At 49.3% G+C, this 18,382-nt stretch overlaps 1 protein-coding gene across 1 annotated transcript in view; it reads left to right on the forward strand.

The window, feature by feature from the left end:
- The window catches only part of LOC136452240 (RNA-binding protein Y14A), a 28,830-nt gene extending 13,664 nt beyond the window's left edge, over positions 1-15,166 (forward strand). Inside the window, exons 2-4 of the mRNA XM_066452860.1 lie at positions 11,826-11,962; positions 13,699-13,844; positions 14,624-15,166. Coding sequence (XP_066308957.1) covers positions 11,826-11,962; positions 13,699-13,844; positions 14,624-14,654 — 314 coding nt within the window. The 3' untranslated portion in view covers positions 14,655-15,166. The remainder of the gene's footprint in view (positions 1-11,825; positions 11,963-13,698; positions 13,845-14,623) is intronic.
- Positions 15,167-18,382: the final 3,216 nt, after the last annotated feature.

The raw sequence follows: 18,382 nt of genomic DNA on the forward strand, positions 1-18,382 counted from the left end.
TGCTCTATGGTACTAGTATCATCATGACCAGAAAACTTGGTTAAATCTGTTGGAGGCTTCACCCTTGGAGGTAACGCTACTCTGTTGTACCATTCTGGATAAGGAGACTTGTATGAATAGGATTGATTCTTTGGCTTCAAACCGAACTGATTTTGTATCATATCAGTCATCCTGTGCATCAAAACATCAATGCCTGGATCCTGATTTCCTTGTACTTGCACTCCAGAAGGCAACCCTGAAACACTTCTATACCCTGGATTTGGCACAGCATTGATAGCACTGTAATCAGTAAATTCTTGATACCCATCTCCATACATATTCTTCTACAATCTGTTTGATGCTGGAGAAACTCTATAAGCTGAAGGTGGCACTTCTCCTGTGGTACCAAATGTCACCTGGCCATAGGTGGGATGTGATTGCTTTTTAGTGTGAGTCAATCCACCTATATTTGAAGGCGACGCTACTTCTTTTTCAACAGGCTTCTCTTGATGCTTTGGAACATTGAAAAGCGTCGGCCCACTGAGTGGTCCAACATTTTCTTCGAAGTATTTATCAACCATTGGACCAAAAGTACTGATCATGATTGCCCGAAAGGTATTCAGAAAAGCTGTGTGATGGTTTGTCATGGTTTCTCCCATGGCTTTATAGACCAGGGCTGCCATCTTCTAAGCATCCTCCTCTTCAGTGTAATCAGTTTGATGCGGAAGAAGAACCCTTGGCATTGACTGCTTTTGAAACACTTTATTGCTCTTGTTTTTGGAAAAAGACATCAAACACTTCCGTTGGTATTGCTCACATGCTTGAAGCACTAAATCCTTGTAATTATCTGGCAATTCTGCCATGCTTACATCCAGAACATGATCATTGTTGATCTCAGATGCCATCTTGAACCAACAGATGGTCCCACCGGGCGTGCCAAAAAGTGTGTTGACACAAAATGTGACGCACTGTGCCTCACACACAGCAAGCCGGAAAGCGTGGCTTCAAACGTGTTCCCGGGTGTTTCGTGATCCGGAAGCGTGCCAGTCAGTTTGACCTGAAAACTAACAAGGGATAAAACAATTAAATGTCAAACCGGAACATGTCGGGTAATACCAGATAGTTCCACATATACGGCCCTGAAGCCACTTACAACGACATACAGCTATAGAGAGCTGTCTGCCAACAAGTTCATAAACCATTCAGCTAACCGTAAGATGAATGCACGTAAAGACCTAGTTGCCGAATGCATGTGCATGGGAAGACATGTTTGAACAAGTGAAAATTAATTATGAGTTAATGCATAACCAAGCTCGGCAGTCCAGCCGAATTGGGGTCCATGAAGAATGAACGTGCAAATAAAAAAACGATTAAAACTAATCCAAAACCTGCATCTGCCGCACGACACCTGGTTTCGTTAAAGCTTAAACGTGATTAACATGCATGAACCCACAACATGTGACAATCTAGATTAAAATAATTCAGCCATTATGAGCGTGTTATCTATCTGCAAAGGTAGTATGAAAAAGCAATGGTCGTTGAAGCACGAATAAAACCATAAGAGAGAGAGAAAGAGCCGAACAATATCAATCTAGATTGGGCAGAAGTGTGTTACAAATATATAAAAGATTCAAAACATGCAACACTGGATAACTTAATGAATCTATTTAGATTTACCATATCTAATATAGAGCCGATAACTATCTCGCTTTCACTAAGCATATTAAGCAAACGCCTGCCGCACGGTATCTACTCATAAACAAAGCATAAGCAAAGACTTCTTGATTGTCAAGCAAAGATCCGCCGCACGACCATTGAAAACAAACAAGACTACTTGCATCACGTCTAAATCCACCGCATGATACTAAACATGATAACAAGGTTGTCGGAACTCACGGAGGTCGACGGATCGATGACTCCTCTTGAAGAACTCGACGACACGACAAAAGGACTCGAAAGTTGGCACGGGGCCGGTTGTATTGATTTGGTTGTGAACCTCTATTACAATGGTCGAGGGTCAATATTTATACCCTAAACAAAACATGAGTCCTAGAGGACTACGATTTACAAAGGAACCTTTAAACAAACTTGGAAACTTACGATTCCTTACCCTAAACTTCTAGATTCCTTTATTATTACAACTTTCATCTTTCCGATCGGTCTTGCCTGCCATCTTCTGTTTTTCCCGAATGGAGTTACCGCCTTCTAGGGTAACCGACCGCACAATCATTTAGCCGACCGCTTGTTTTGTTTGCCGAACACCCTTCTTCCCGCATGCGGGTCTACCTGTCATCTTTCAGAATCGACCAAAATCCAGTGTTAACAGTTTCTGATGAGAAATGCTAAGCCTACAGAAAAGTTGTCAGAAAATTTGACTTACATTCAGATAACAACCTTTCCCAATGTATGTGAGTGGAATGTTTCAATTAACAATTTCAAACGAGGTTGCAATGGTTGTTGTTACCCCGATACTCCAATATAGGGACGTATCCCGTATCCGATACGTATCCGTATCGGATACGGCTTGGATACGCGTTGGATACGTATCCACGGAGTATCCGTAAAAAAATAAATCCACAATAATTCAGATACTCTTCATGGATACGTTAACCTTGTGTGATATGTTGGTCCAATACGGCCAAGCCCATCAACAGCTAGTTGGATAACTCCAAGACTCCCTTGTGCGGCCGTGCCTGCTGCCTCTTCTCCTCTAAGGCTGTACACAGCTGTGACGACATGCCTGCACGCAAGAGCTCCTCCACGGTCGAGCGGCAAGGAGGTCCTCTGCTTCACCGCTGGTCCTGTGGAGGCTAGGCAGGGAGCTAAGACCACCACATCTCTTGCTGGTCATGGGTAGCAGTTAGGTTACCTCAGTGAGCTTTCCCATTTTCCCTTTCTCTAATCCCCTTTTTGTTTAATTTCTCTCGGGATCCTGATATTATATAGATGCAGCATTGTGATATACCTGAATAATTTAATCCTCCCTCAAGTTGACTAGTTCTCTTTCTACACTAAACACCTGTACATTCTTAATTGGATTTTGAGGAGCGGATGGAGATGCTTGGCAAGCTTCTGTTGGAATGTTGGCTAGATGGAAATACATAAAACATGAGCATGAGCAGAACAACACAATTACAAGCCTCGGCTTCTACTGCTTTTAGAATTTTTAATATGCTTTAGTCTTATTTATTTAAAAGGGCGTACCCAGTGCAGAGAGCTCCCGCTCTGTGCGGGATCTGGGGAAGGGTGTCAGTGGCAAGCCTTACCCTCGCCTGTGCAATGCGAGGAGACCGCGACTCGAACCCGGGACCTTCCGGTCATAGGCGGTAAGACTCTACCGTTTGCACCAGGCCCGCCCTTCTTTAGTCTTATTTATTTATTAAAAATACTAAAACGTATCCACGTATCGGGTTTTTTCTGAGAATGTCGTATCCATGTATCCGTATCTACCCGATACCGATACACGTATCCGTATCCGTGCTGCATAGATTGCAGCATGTAAGTACAATTTTCTAGAGCTTTCTGTATTTGTAGCATTACTTGTTTCTAATAAGCAAGAAGTTAACAATTTTTATTGCAGTAATTTTGTTGTTTTCTTAGGTGATTGGATGTTATAAGTGTGTGCTAAAGTTGAAATTGATTGTCTGTCTTAATTGAAGATGTTCTTTCTCTCTTTCGCGGAACAGGGACCCATGTGGAGAAGTTCTTCTGAGCATGATGTTCTGATATTTGACCTTTCCTATGTGGTTTGTTATACTTGATGTCAAAATATGGTTCTTTCATATGTTGTTTATGATGGGATAAGTCTCTGTTGGCAATCTTTATGGGGCTGGCTGCAGCTGGTCTTTGTGGGGCTGGCTGCAGCAGCATCTTGACTGAGAGGACAGCATCCTTGCAGCTGGTCTTTAGCTAGGACAACATCTTAGAGGACAGCATATTAGGACAACATATTAGCATCTTAGACTAGCATCTTGGCATATGCTTGGCTGGTTAGCAGCCTATAAATATATATCCCCAACCCCTCAGGTGGGTATGGCATTGAGAAATAAACTAGAAAATTGTCCCAACTCTTAGTGTCATCCTCTCTCGATGAGAGTAAGAATTCTGCTACTATCAAGAGTGAGAATTCAATGACTAACAACTGGTATCAGAGCCGTATTATCCTGTAGCCTAAGCATCTTTTGCTCATCTTCTCTCCCAGCCCCACAACAGCCCCAGCTGTTGGCAGCAGCAGCTCCTCCGGCCGCTCCTGTTCACTCCTCTCCCTCTACGCAGACGAGCAGCAGCTCGTCTGAAGCAACCCTCTCCCCACGCAGCAGCCCCCCGGTAGTGCGTCATGTCTGCAGGGCAGTCTCAGCACTCGGTCACCTCGAGCACGCGGCGTCGGTAGGAGGCCAAACTTGCCGCGGCAGAGGAACGTGAGCGAGCGGCAGCAGAGACCGCTGCTGCGGCGGCAAGGGCGTCGAGGCTGGCAGTGGTGGAGCTGGCAGCAGCCAGAGCGGAGGCGGAAGTAGCGGCGGCGGCGGATGCAGCGCGTGCAGCGGCAATGGAGGTCGAGGCTCTGCACGGCAGCATCGGCTGCTCCATTTCCGCTAACGACACCGCCGACGCGGACCTCGAGCTGCTAGAGAGGGAGGCAGTGCAAGCGTGGGCGGCGCAGTGGGCAGCCGCGCATGCCCACGAGCGTGGCGGCAGCCCAGACAGGCGCGGACGCGCTGGCGGCACTCCTAGAGGAGGTGCGCACGGCGGTGGTGCTCCTAGGGCAGCCGTGCACGCCCACGAGCGTGGCGGCAGCCCAGACAGGCGCAGACGCGCCGGCGGCGCTCCTGGTGGAGGCGCGCACGGCGGTGGCGCTCGTGGAGGGGGTGCGCACGGCAATGGTGGCGGATGGGTCGATGGAGAGCGCGACCTTCACAGGCAGCGTGGCTCTCTCCCCGGATCGGTACCATGGTTACCACGGTTTCCAGGCTGTTGTTAGGGGCATCGGCCCCGGCGGTGCGTGGCCTACCCTCACCAAGACCAACTACGTCGAGTGGGCTGCGGTGATGAGGGTAAAGCTCTAGGTGCGGCACATGTGGGAGGCAGTCCGGTACGGCGACGTCGACTACGACCAGGATCGACGAGCGCTGGATGCCCTCATCGCTGCAGTCCCGCCCGAGATGCAGTTCTCGCTTACCAACAAGTGGACTGCCAAGGAGGCTTGGGACGCCATCGCTGCGGCACGCATCGGCAGCAACCACGCCCGCAAGTCCACACTGCAGGCACTTCGCAAGGAGTGGGAGAACCTGGCCTTCAAGCCAGGTGAGGACGTTGATGATTTTGCTCTCCGTCTCAACACTCTGTTGCAGAAGATGGTGCAGTTCGGTGATGACACCTACGGTGAGGAGAGAGCTGTCGAAAAGCTCTTCCGCTGCGTCCCCGAGAAGTACAAGCAGATGGCTCGATCGATCGAGTCTCTGCTGCATCTCTCCATGATGTCGATTGAGGAGGTGATAGGCTGCCTCAAGGTCGTCGACAGTGATGAGCCACAGTCCCTCTCGGGGGCCCATCACCACTGGCGGGAAGCTCCTTCTCACTCGGGAGCAGTGGCTTGCCAGCCAAGGTGACTAGAAGAAGGGGGAGCCTTCTTCCGCGACAGACGGCCGCAAGCGTGGCAAGCCGCGCAAGGCGCGCAGAGACGCCCAGGCAAGGGAGCGAGGACGTGCCGAGGGTGATGCCCACGGAGGTGCCCAGGGCGGTGCCGCCGGCAGGCATAAGCCGGCACGAGACGACGCCTGCCGCAACTGCGTCCAGCTTGGCCATTGGGCCAAGGACTGTCGACAGCCACGACGCGGCCAGGCCCACGTCGCACAGGCGAAGGAGCCGACTCTGTTCATGGCACATGCAAGCATTGAGCTACCTCCAGCGGCACCGGCCGCAGCGGCTCTTCTCCACCTTGACGAGCCAAAAGCACACGCCCTCCTCGGCGACGGCTCTGGCAACGACAAGACTGACGGGTGGTGCCTCGACACCGGCGCCACCCATCACATGACCAGTCGATGGGAGTTCTTCACCGAGCTTGACTCTAGCGTCCGAGGCTCCGTCAAGTTTGGGGATGCCTCTGGCGTGGAGATCAAGGGCGTTGGCTCTGTCATCTTCACCACCGTGTCTGGTGAGCACAGGCTGCTCACCGGAGTCTACTACATCCCCGCGTTGAGGAACTCCATCATCAGCTTGGGACAGCTGGATGAGAACGGTTCGCGTGTGGTGGTTGAGGATGGAGTCATGAGGATTTGGGATCGCCGTCGCCGCCTTCTCGCCAAGGTATCTAGAAGCGCAAATCGACTCTACGTCCTTAACGTGCAGGTGGCACAGCCCCTCTGTCTCACTGCTCGTCGGGACAACGAGGCGTGGCAGTGGCACGAGCGTTTCGGCCACCTTCACTTCGAGGCCCTGAAGCGGCTCAGTGCCACGGAGATGGTGCGAGGCCTGCCGTGTCTCGACCATGTGGAGCAGCTCTGCGACGTCTGCGTGTTGATGAAGTAGAGGCGACTCTCTTTTCCCTAGCGGGCGAGCTTTCGAGCCAATGAGAGGCTCGAGCTTGTGCACGGGGACTTGTGTGGCCCGGTGACACCGGCCACACCGGGAGGACGACGCTACTTCCTGCTGCTCGTCGACGACCTCTCCCGCTACATGTGGGTGATGGTCCTCGGCATCAAGGGCAAGGCTGCGGATGCCATCAGGTGCTCATAGTCTGCTGCGGACGCCATCAGGCGCTCATAGTCTGCTGCGGAGGCGGAGTGCGGCCGCAAGCTGCGCGTGTTGCGCACCGACAACGGCGGCGAATTCACGGCGGCTGAATTCGCGTTGTACTGTGCTGATGAGGGCATTCAGCGCCACTACTCCGCGCCGTATAGCCCACAGCAGAACGGCGTTGTCAAGCGGCGCAACCAGATGGTTGTGGGGATGGCTCAGGCCTTTCTCAAGCAGAGGGGGATGCCGGCTGTCTTCTGGGGAGAGGCGGTGGTGTCGGCCGTCTACATCCTCAACAGCTCGCTTACCAAGGCGCTCGACGGCAGGACGCCGTATGAGGCTTGGCATGGGCGCAAGCCGGCGGTCTCCCACTTGCGGGTCTTCGGCTGTCTCGTGTTTGCTAAGGAGCTTGGCCACATCAGCAAGCTCGATGACAGGAGCACTCCGGGAGTATTCATCGGCTACGCGGAGGGCTCGAAGGCCTACCGCATCCTTGACCCGAAGACACAGCGTGTGCGCACGGCGCACGACGTTGTGTTCGACGAAGGGCGAGGATGGGCGTGGGACTAGGCAGTGGAAGATGGCTTGGCTCCGACGTACGACAACTTCAGTGTCGAGTACGTCCACTTCGAGGAAGCTGGGGGAGTAGGCAGCTCTTTGTCGGCGAGCGCGTCTACCCAGTCCCCGAGCCTCCAACGACCCCGGCGCCTGCTACTCCGACAGCACCACGCTCTCTAGCCAGGACCTCGGCTGCGATGAGTCCTTCGTCGGCTCCACCACAGCTGGCATCGCCACGCACTCCAGCATCGACAAGCACCTCTCCGGGCACGTCTACTCCAACACCAGCTCGTGTCGAGCACAGCCCAGTTGAGCTCGCTACTCTGCTCTCTCACGACGAGGAGCGCATCGACGCGTACCACGACGGCGAGCCGTTGCGGTACCGTATGATGGAGAACCTTCTCGGCGACCAGCCGGTGCCGGGACCGGTGCCTCACGACCTGGAGGCGCAGTTGCACCTTGCGTGTGACGACGGCGAGCCTCGGTCGTTTGCAGAGGTCGAGAGACACGCGGCATGGCGCGCCGCGATGCAGTTGGAGATGGATGCGGTCGAGAAGAACCGCACCTGGGAGCTTGCTGACCTTCCTCGTGGTCACCGCGCAATCACCCTTAAGTGGGTGCACAAGCTGAAGAGGGATGAAGCCGGCGCCATCGTCAAGCACAAGGCTCGCTTGGTGGCACGAGGTTTCATGCAGCAGGAGGGGGTCGACTTCGACGACGCCTTTGCTCCTATGGCACGGATGGAGTCCGTGTGACTCCTTGCGCTAGCTGCCCAGGAGGGCTGACGTGTTCATCACATGGACATCAAGTCGGTGTTCCTTAATGGCGACTTGAAGGAGGAGGTCTACGTGCACCAGCCGTTGGGATTTGCGATCCCCGGCAAGGAGGGCAAGGTGCTTCGCCTGCGCAAGGCCCTCTATGACTTGCGGCAGGCACCGAGGACGTGGAATGCCAAGTTGGATTCCACGCTAAAGGGGATGGGCTTCGAGCAAAGCCCGCACGAGGCGGCCATCTACCGACGGGGCAGTGGAGGAAATGCTCTGCTGGTGGGTGTCTACGTCGACGACTTGGTGATCACCGGCACCAAGGATGCAGAGGTGGCGACATTCAAGGAAGAGATGAAGGCCACCTTCCAGATGAGTGACCTGGGGCCTCTCTCCTTCTACCTGAGAATCAAGGTGCACCAGGATGACTCCGGGATCACGTTTCGACAGACCACCTACGCCAAGCGCATCGTTGAGCTAGCTGGGCTCACCGACTGTAACCCAGCTCTCACTCCAATGGAGGAGAGGCTGAAGCTGAGCCGTGACAGCACGACGGAGGTGGACGCTATGCAGTACCGGCGTCTTGTGGGGAGCCTTCGCTACCTCGCCCACACACGGCCGGACTTGGCATTCTCCGTCGGCTACGTTAGTTGGTTCATGCAGCGACCGACGACGGAGCACCAACAGGCTGTGAAGAGGATCATCTGCTATGTTGCAGGGACTCTCGATCACGGCCTCTACTACCCTAGGTGCCCTGGGGCAGCACACTTCGTCGGGTACAGCGACAGTGACCACGTCGGCGACATCGACACCAGCAAGAGCATGAGCGGGATCCTCTTCTTCCTCGGCAAGTGCCTCGTTAGCTGGCAGTCGGTCAAGCAGCAGGTGGTGGCCCTGTCCAGCTGCGAGGCCGAGTACATAGCAGCCTCCACCGCTTCGACTCTGGCGCTCTGGCTCGCTCGACTGCTCGGTGATCTCCTCGGCAGAGACACTAGAGCGGTGGAGCTCAGGGTGGACAGCAAGTCCGCTCTGGCCCTGGCAAAGAACCCCGTGTTCCATGAACGTAGCAAGCACATCCGGGTGAGGTATCACTTCATCCGAGGCTATTTGGAGGAAGGGAGCATCAAGGCAAGCTACATCAACACCAAGGACCAGCTTGCGGACCTGCTCACCAAACCCCTTGGGAGGATCAAGTTCCTTGAGCTCTGCTCCAGGACCGGGATGGTTCAATTTTCCCACAAGACGACGCACAAGACTTAGGGGGAGAATGATGGGATAAGTCTCTATTGGCAGTCTTTGTGGGGCTGGCTGCAGCTGGTCTTTGTGGGGTTGGCTGCAGCAGCATCTTGACTGAGAGGACAACATCCTTGCAGCTGGTCTTTAGCTAGGACAGCATCTTAGGATAGCATCTTAGAGGACAACATATTAGGACAGCATATTAGAATCTTAGACTAGCATCTTGGCATATGCTTGGCTGGCTACCAGCCTATAAATATGTATCCCCAACCCTTCAGGTGGGTATGGCATTGAGAAATAAATTAGAAAATTGTCTCAACTCCAGTGTCATCTTCTCTCGATGAGAGTAAGAATTCTGCTACTACCAAGAGTAAGAATTCTGCTACTACCAAGAGTGAGAATTCAGTGACTAACAGTTTAGGCTTGCAAGTGGGTCAAAACAAATCAACCCAGAAACTGACCTATGGTACCAACTATTTTTTTATTGGTTTTTGGGTCAACCTAAAGTAATAGAGCCCTTGGCATGTGCGCGCCTGCCAGGATGACGAGGATGAGGACGCACACCTCCATCTGCTCGTGGCCGCAGGAGAGCAGGAGCGACGTGATTGGGGAGAGAGGATGGACTTGGGAGTGAGAAAGAGAAAAGGGGCGTTTTTTTAGAAGTGGGCATGGCCCCAGTGTCCAGCAGCCACCGTGGCATGGCCACGTCAGATGCACGCTGGCGTGGCAGGTTTTGGACCTTTGGTATGCGGCGGCAGAAGATCAGGGACCCAGATAGTCGCTTTTTTAGTTCGAGGACCTAGATGGGAATGCCCCAAAAGTTTAAGGACTCAGCGTGCATTTTACTCATAACTCTCCATAGCTACAAATTGTTAATAACATGGGGCTTTGAGAGAATGAATTACTCCATTAGTGGAGATAACCATATATAGAGGGCCTCATGGGCCATATGGACCTATAGTAGATGGGCTTTCATACACTTAGCACCCCCCCTTCAAACTAGGGTGGAACTAGAGGATTTGAAGCATCGAGTTTGAGTAAATGAAGCTGATGCTGCTCTCTAGTTTGTGCTTTAGTGAAAAAAATCTACCAACTGCACTCTAACGGCACATATTGAAGAGCAATGGTTCTCTGATGACAATGAGACCGAGTGAAGAAGACATGAACCTCGATATGCTTTGTAAGTTCGTGCTCCATAGGATCATTAGCAATTTGTATTATCACGAGAAGTGGTGTGGGGGCATCGCACAGACGGAGGCGGATGGCGCGACGAAGGGCCGCGCGGACGGGTGCTGACGAGCCAAGACAGAGCGGAGGTGGGATGTCTGCTCCGCGGGCGGACGGGTGACGATTAAGGTGTCCGTGATGGGCATGCGGACGAAGGGTCGTGGACGGCCGCATCCGCAAACGAACCACACGACCAGGCGCGGACGAAGGTCCCGCCTTGTTGCGCACGGAGAAGACTCGCGACGGACCCGTCCGCCAGTGCGGATGAAGAAGATGGCTGGCAGCGGCGAAGAATTGGACCACGGCTGGTTGAGGGGCGCGGCCACGACTGCTGACAAAGTATGAGTTGCTGCTATGAACGGATTGCGGCCGCTGCTGCTGCATGACTGCTGGACGCGACAAAAAAGAAAACGAAAATCGAAGATCTACGAGGGTTGCCCTAGGAACAGAGATGGATCATCCCGGGGCAGCGCAGCGAATGGAAGGGTGGTGGCTGGATAAAAAACCTAGAGCTTTGGTACCATGTTACAAATAAAGAGTGACTCAACTAGATGATTGTATTGAGGCCCAATGGGGACTATATATAGAGTACATGAGGGACACGAGGAACAAGTTTTAGGTATTAGTGGGTCGACCCAACTGGTAATAACACCAAATTCTTGACTTCGGGTTCTGGGTTAATGGGTCAACGGCCAACCCATTAAAACCTACATCGCTACTGTTGTTTGATTTGAGATACATATTAGAGGCCTGATGTGCAACAAGCTACATTTACCACACTAATCATTCTTTTTCAGTCTTATGTTTCACACCTACTAGCTTGTTAGCTGGTTATACTATTTTTGACTAAGCATTGGTTAAATTGTTTAGTAACTAAGTGCTGTATTTTGAGATACTTGCATTATTAATTTTTTGAGAGCCTCATCTGTAAGAAAAGCTTAGGCATTGTACAAAGTTTTAGGTATTGGTTAAAATTCTTTAGCTTAAAGTTCATGCTATCTATCAAATATTTATTGTCAGTTTAATTTCAGTTTAACAGCTTTTCGTAATATCTCAGTCAAATGATTATATCCTGAAGTTGGCGTGCATGCTTTTTTCTTTGGTTTGCAACCTCATGTAATCCGCTGTTTCTCCATGTTGTAAGGGCAGTTGAGCAATAGCATTTCACTTGTCTCTTTATAAACTGTAAATATGAGTTTACGCACTAAACAAGGACTAAGCACCATTGTGTCCACAACTATATATTTTGGGTTGAAGTTGTACTACTTAGACAGTTGACCTTATTGATTTAGCTCATATGTATTTGTGCCCTTTTCTGTGTGTTTGCAGCTATTGAGGGGTGGATTATTTTGGTAACTGGCGTTCATGAAGAAGCACAGGAGGATGATCTCCATAATGCTTTCCGAGAATTTGGGCAGGTCAAGAACCTGCATTTGAATTTAGATCGTCGTACTGGGTTTGTCAAAGTAAGTATTTATGTTTTTGTGCATTTGGTTGGAGCTCTTTCCAATTAAAGTTGCTGTAAAATCTTTGAACAATTACAAATGCAAATCTAAGCAATTGTTAATATGTAGAAAGGTTATACAAGAGTTAGAAGCTGTTCCTCTATGTCAAAGTTATCATTTTGCTGCAAGTGTGCAAGGCAAATACCATTACTTTGCTTCTAGAACATAAGCTAGATTACAAGGTTGATCTAAGATTACAAAAAATTCATGAAGGGTAAGGCTTGCCTGGTTTACAAGGTTGATCTAAGATTACAAGGTTTTATCATTCATGAAGGGCAGGCCTGGTGCAAGCGGTAGAGTCTTACCGCCTGTGACCGGAAGGTCCCAAGTTCGAGTTGCGGTCTCCTCGCATTGCACAGGTGAGGGTAAGGCTTGCCACTGACACCCTTCCCCAGACCCCGCACAGAGCGGGAGCTCTCTGCACTGGGTACGCCCGCCCCTTTTATCATTCATGTTTTCTTTAGGTTGGGAAGTCAGTTACCGTTAGTGTCTTAACTTGTCATGCATCATTGAGCAAATTGACAAATATCAGACAGTTCAAGAATGAATGGTTTTATTTTAAGCATAGGAGTTGATACCAAAAGAGTAAGCTAACTTGATAGTCTGGAATATGCTATTACTTAAGCTTATATTATATTTAGTAGTGCTGAGATGTGTGCCGATCCTTTAGATGAAAACTCCCTGCAGCTAGAAATAAATGCTGCTTAAGGAATAAGTCTTTAATGAGTTGTGTTGGATAAAGAATGATAACCTTTGCTTAGTAGCAATGTTTTCAGATCGTATTATCGAGGCTAGTCGTATGACCACCGATAAGTCGATAAGGGACGATTAGTTGTCGATAAGGGACGATTAGTCGGTCCTAATCGGTATAATCGGCTAGTCGGACATTTAGTCGTCCTTGTGCCTAGATGGCCTGATCGACCATGTATATACTATATATATTATGATGTAAATATATGTAAACATGGCAGAGGAGGCAGAGTGGTGGCTCATCTTGATGCTGCGGACACATGGAAGTTTTAGGTGGTCATTCCATGTGCCCAGCAAAGTGCAGAAAGTTTTAGGTGGTCATTCCATGTGTCCTAGCTATCCTGATAGTTAATTATTCTAACTAGCAAACACGTCCTACGTTACAACAGAACGTACAACTTATTGCATAGTTATCTGGATGACTTGTGACTTAGAGATTTATGCAACAATCGTGACTCCATACTGTGGTTTCGTGTTAGATTTGGATTGGAAACGTGGTCTCATGTTAGGTTTGGGTTGGAAACATGTGGACGGCAAGAGTGAGATGCATATGGGGAGAGAGGTGCGGTGGGATGGGGGAGAGATTTTCTCCTTTTAATATATAGGTATCCTGTAAATGTTCTATATTGGCACATGCTGGTACCCGTTTGCTTAGTTTTTTTGTCTCTTGTGCATTTTACATTATGGATTGCACTTCTGTTCATGTAAACAGATCTATGAGTATGTCTTGTTACTCGTGTCTGGAATATGTTGCATTCTTCAATGAATGTGAGACCCTAACATTTTTCTCTCACGTATGCTTTTGCTTCCATTTTGGTGAAGTTACAATAGTTCATTACTCTCTTAAACATGAAGCATTCTTAGCTCTGTATACAACCTGACAATATCGCCAATTACATAAGAAAAGATCTATGGATTTTTATCTCTTTGCCATTTACCTTCTGCAGGGATATGCTTTGATTGAATATGAGAGCTTTGATGAAGCCCAGGCTGCAATTAAAGCAATGGATGGAACTGAGCTTGTTACACAGATAATAAATGTTGACTGGGCATTTAGTAGTGGCCCAGTTAAGCGAAGAAATGTTCGCTGGAGGTCTGTCTTTGTTGATATTATCAAACTGCATTCCGCCTTTCATTTTCATTGGATGGTTTGGGATCAAATCTACAAATTCTTAAAAAGAGAGATGGTGGTGGGTGGGGGGGGGGGGGGGGGGGGGTTCTTATTTATTTAGGTCTCATTTGGCAGGGCTTCTAGTGCGGCTTTGGCTCCAAATGGTCATCAAGAAATGGCTCTGGAGAAGAAGCCGAGCCAGGGCTATTTTTCTACGGAAGAGACAGAGCTGTGAAAACGTGGCCTCTCACAAACTAAGCACAAATTATAACAAAACTGCCACTAGAGTCATTTTTGCCAAACAGTTTTCAAAACAGTTTAGCTCCACTAGAGAAGCTGCCCTGCAAAAGTCAAAGTCCTTTTCATAGGAGCCAGAGCCTTGCCAATCTGGCCCATAGTTATCTCTTTCTAGATCATGTGCTCTCTATCATTTGTTAATCCGTAGCCACATCAAGGGGAAATTTATGTGTTTGAAGCTGTTATCGACTAGGTTTTCAGTCAAAAGTTAACAAAGGATCTGTTTAACCAAAATTTATTAATCACATAATATAATGAAACAGCTAGTAGCAATCTACATGCTTAGTAGGCACAGATGGTTTTCCTTATGCTATTAGTACTTTGTGGACGTGCTGTTACTGGTATTTATATATTTGTATCTGTACGTATTTTTGTATATTCATGGTAATCATGTCTGTTCTTCCTATCGTCTGATGTTTTGTTGGTCGTAGCTACAGTTAACATTCTTATCGTACCTTTTGCAGATCAAGGAGCCCTGTCAGGAGAAGATACTGAGCTTGTTTTCTTCACCTAATCACAGGGAGTGCTTATGTGATGAATAATTGTTGGTTTTCCAGGCTTTGCTTCTCAACTACGTGAGTAAAGTTTGATGCACGATGGTCTGCTTTTGGTTTTCAACTTTGTGCAGTATGACTGTTGTATGCCATTTCCTACTATTTTGGTGTATGTGAGCGTGTGTGTTCAAACATACCATATTGCCATGAGCACTATTAGTCTCTGGTTGTAATTGTGATACACTGGAATGGATGCCTCGACTTTTTTGTTAGGGCCACGTTAACGTGCGACCATCTCGCTTTAGGAGAGAGCGCGACCCCAACATGCCACCACGCCACTCCACTCCTCTGCCAGGCGGCCAGAGCCCCAGACCAATTCCTTTTTCAGCAGGTGTGACATAAGCTGATACCAAAAAAAAAAAAAACACTACATTTTCTTTGAACGGCTATAATTTTTTAATGATATATCTGTTTTCAATTTCGTCTATATTGGTGTGTTTCATGTAACGAGACGAACAAAACTATACTCTATTTGTCTATATTTTGAAAAATTTTATTTCAGTAGTAATTTATGTGTAAAAGTTTGCTAGATTTATAAAATGAGTTGTTACCATGTAATATTAAACTTGCTACTCCAAAAATATAATAAAGTTTTTACATGGTATGCACAAGCTTAGGGGCAAAAATTCAAAAGAAATTGCTATCACCTAAAATTAAAGTTGCTCCTCTAAAAATATAAGTTATTATATAGTATCCATAAACCGGGGGCAAGGGGCAAAAACTATCGAAAGAAGTTATTACAATGTAATACTATAATACTACAACTTTGGGTTGGTTGGGAAGGGGGGGGGGCAAATTATTTAAAAATAGAAGCTATTGCACAAGTTAGGGGGTGGGCAAAATTCTTTTGTGGCGATTTATGATAGCAATGACTATCTTTCTGTAAAACTTATATATTGTAGGTGAGGCAACTAATATGCATGATTTAGAAAGGCATTCATACCTAAAAGGGTGACTGAAAATGAAACTAAAAAAAACTTGACTGAAAACTAAAATAAAAAAACACTAGAAAAAACTTAAAACCTGAAAATAGAAACTGAAATCACAACACTCAAAATAAAAACTGGAACAGAAATAAAAAAGGAAATTAAAAACTAAAATTACATAATGAACAACATGGAAAAGTGTTTTGTTGAGGTTATAACCCCGGGTATCTCAAGGCATCGATTAGGTAGCAGGCCCCGTGGCCCGCAACGCATCAGCAAGGAGAGGCCCAAGTGATCGAGGCCTAGCAAAAGACGAGCACCACAGGTCAGGAACTAAGGCTGGGGTCGGCTGTGACCCAATCTCCAGCCCTAGCCGCACAACGTTCGCAAAGCATACGACCTCTCCCCATTACGACCCTCAGAAGGGATGGGGAGAGGTCGCGTCCGGCCAAGCGCTCCTGCTCTGACAAAAGCGAGCACGCTACACTGACCCCGCAAGGACCGAGGGCACAACAATCACCTCAGCTTGGTCAGACACCAACCCTGTGCCACGCCACACGGACAAGATAACACCACTTCAAAGTAGTGATAACGGGTACGAAGACCACCGACCAGATACAGCCCGATGATATGGATATACGGTCCCACCCATTGCGGGATGGGATCCACGATGAAGGCCACAACATCGAAGCCATCTAGACTAGCAGCGAGCCCCGACCTCGACAACTAGGATCATGATCCTTAGTTCCTCAAGACAAGACGGTCATCAGCGACCCGAGGCGGCCACCAACTCCCATACGATGCCTCAGGAGACAAGACGATGATGACGAAGACCACAATAGAGACCGTGCCGCATAGGACGGCTGGCGAGCCATCACCATGTCTATAGTGTCGCCATGACCAGCATATTAATACTATGTCACGCCCTGTCTGGCTACAAGACCATGACAATAGACACGACCGGACGAGCACTAGAAAACGGCGTAGCTTGCAAGCCAAGTTAGCTAGGACCTTCCTCAGGCTCACAACCCTTCGGTCGGGAGAGCCTTCTCTTTGTATGAGCCCTGGCCCCGAACTCTATATAAGGGCTACCAGGGCAAGATGGTTCACATCCTCTACCATTCCATTCATTGACCATTGTAGTAGGGCTGCTGGAGCTTCTCTTCAGGCAACCCTTCACCTAGCATAGTTCCTTCCATCTCTTCCACCTTTCTTGCACCCCCATTATAAGAACTTCAGAGCATTCAAGCGAGGAACACGCACTCGATCATCTATGAGACTGGACATAGGGCTCTGGCATGAACTAATATAAATCCTTGTGTTTATTGGATGCTACCATCGTCTTCCTAGAGTAGCGTGGCAATCGTATAAGTTCACTAGTCTGGTTTACAAAACACCGACAGTTGGCGCGCTAGGTAGGGGACAGTCACGCACTCTCGATCCTTGAGAAGAAAGCGATGGCTCCCTGCACATATGCTGGACTTGCTCTTGGTGCGGCCTCGGTGGCCACATCCGCTTCGAAAGCCTCGAGTTCGCCGACATCAACGGGCTAGCTCCCATAGATGGTCTTCTTCTCGGCCAAGCCTTGCGCTTCGGGGACTTGGACTTCATGGCCAACCGCCTAGGTCGGCTATGACTAAGTGAAGAGAATGCGCCTCCGCTGCCCATCTCGACGCCTGATCATGAACCAGCCCGAGCTAGTCCCACAATCGTCGACTCTGATGCGCTAGCATGCCGAGTTGATGCCTATCTCGGGGCGAACCTTGAGCCAGAGTTGAGCCCACGCGTGTTTAATGTGTTGGCAAACGCTTTTGCCCAACTCTCTAGAGGCGGGCACCTACCACCAGAGGCTGAATTCTAGAACCCTAGCACTCCACTGCCATCTAAAATGAGGGACATGATCATGCTCTTCGAGCAAGAGCTGGCTAGGCGCAGTGGCCAAACAATGATGCCAGATTCCCCTAGGCTCATGGGGATGATGGACCGGCACCTAGAGTCCCTCTACGACCTCTTGTTAGTGACCCCTGAGAGCACAGACATTTCGAGTCTGATTCCAAGGGGAGCTACCCTCTGCTGAGGGAGTGCAACATGTTGCACCCTTTGGAGGATGGGGCAGCGCCGATAGAGGACGACGCCTATCCAATTCCCTACACCCCTGAGGAATAGGCTGAGTATGACCAGGAGTGCCTAGAATGAGCTAGGGCATGGGAAGCTGATAAGGCCAACACACGTCATAACAACAGATGCTCTAGCCTGCAACACCTCGACGCTGAGGGCGTGCGAGCATGAGCACGCCGTGTGTACAATAAAATCCAATAGGGAAAGAGGGAAATGCCAGTCTTCCCTCGAGCTAGCTAGAATGTCACGGCAGCCGCCATGATCATGCGAACGACCCCTGAGCCCTAGACTGATGAGGGAAAGTGCGTCCATCAGGAACTATGAGACTTGCTGGAAATCACAGCAATATAGCAGGCTCAAAGTTCTACAGGGAGGCAACATCCCAAGGCTAGTTTCATACACATCTCCTTGACACGTGGTGCCCCCGAAGGACACCACACACCAAGCATGCTCCGACCAGACAACGACAGTGCGACACATAGGTGGGAACCCTCCCTAGCGTGCTGCCGCTACGTTGGACCCCACAATGCCTATCTAACTCAAGGTGTTAGGTGCCCTGGGCTAGACTAGGCGCTCGAAGATCAATTACATTATGGTGACAGGTGACCCAGACAACCTGATGGCC

The sequence above is a fragment of the Miscanthus floridulus genome, chromosome 5 (genome assembly GCF_019320115.1).
Source record: "Miscanthus floridulus cultivar M001 chromosome 5, ASM1932011v1, whole genome shotgun sequence".
NCBI lineage: Eukaryota > Viridiplantae > Streptophyta > Magnoliopsida > Poales > Poaceae > Miscanthus > Miscanthus floridulus.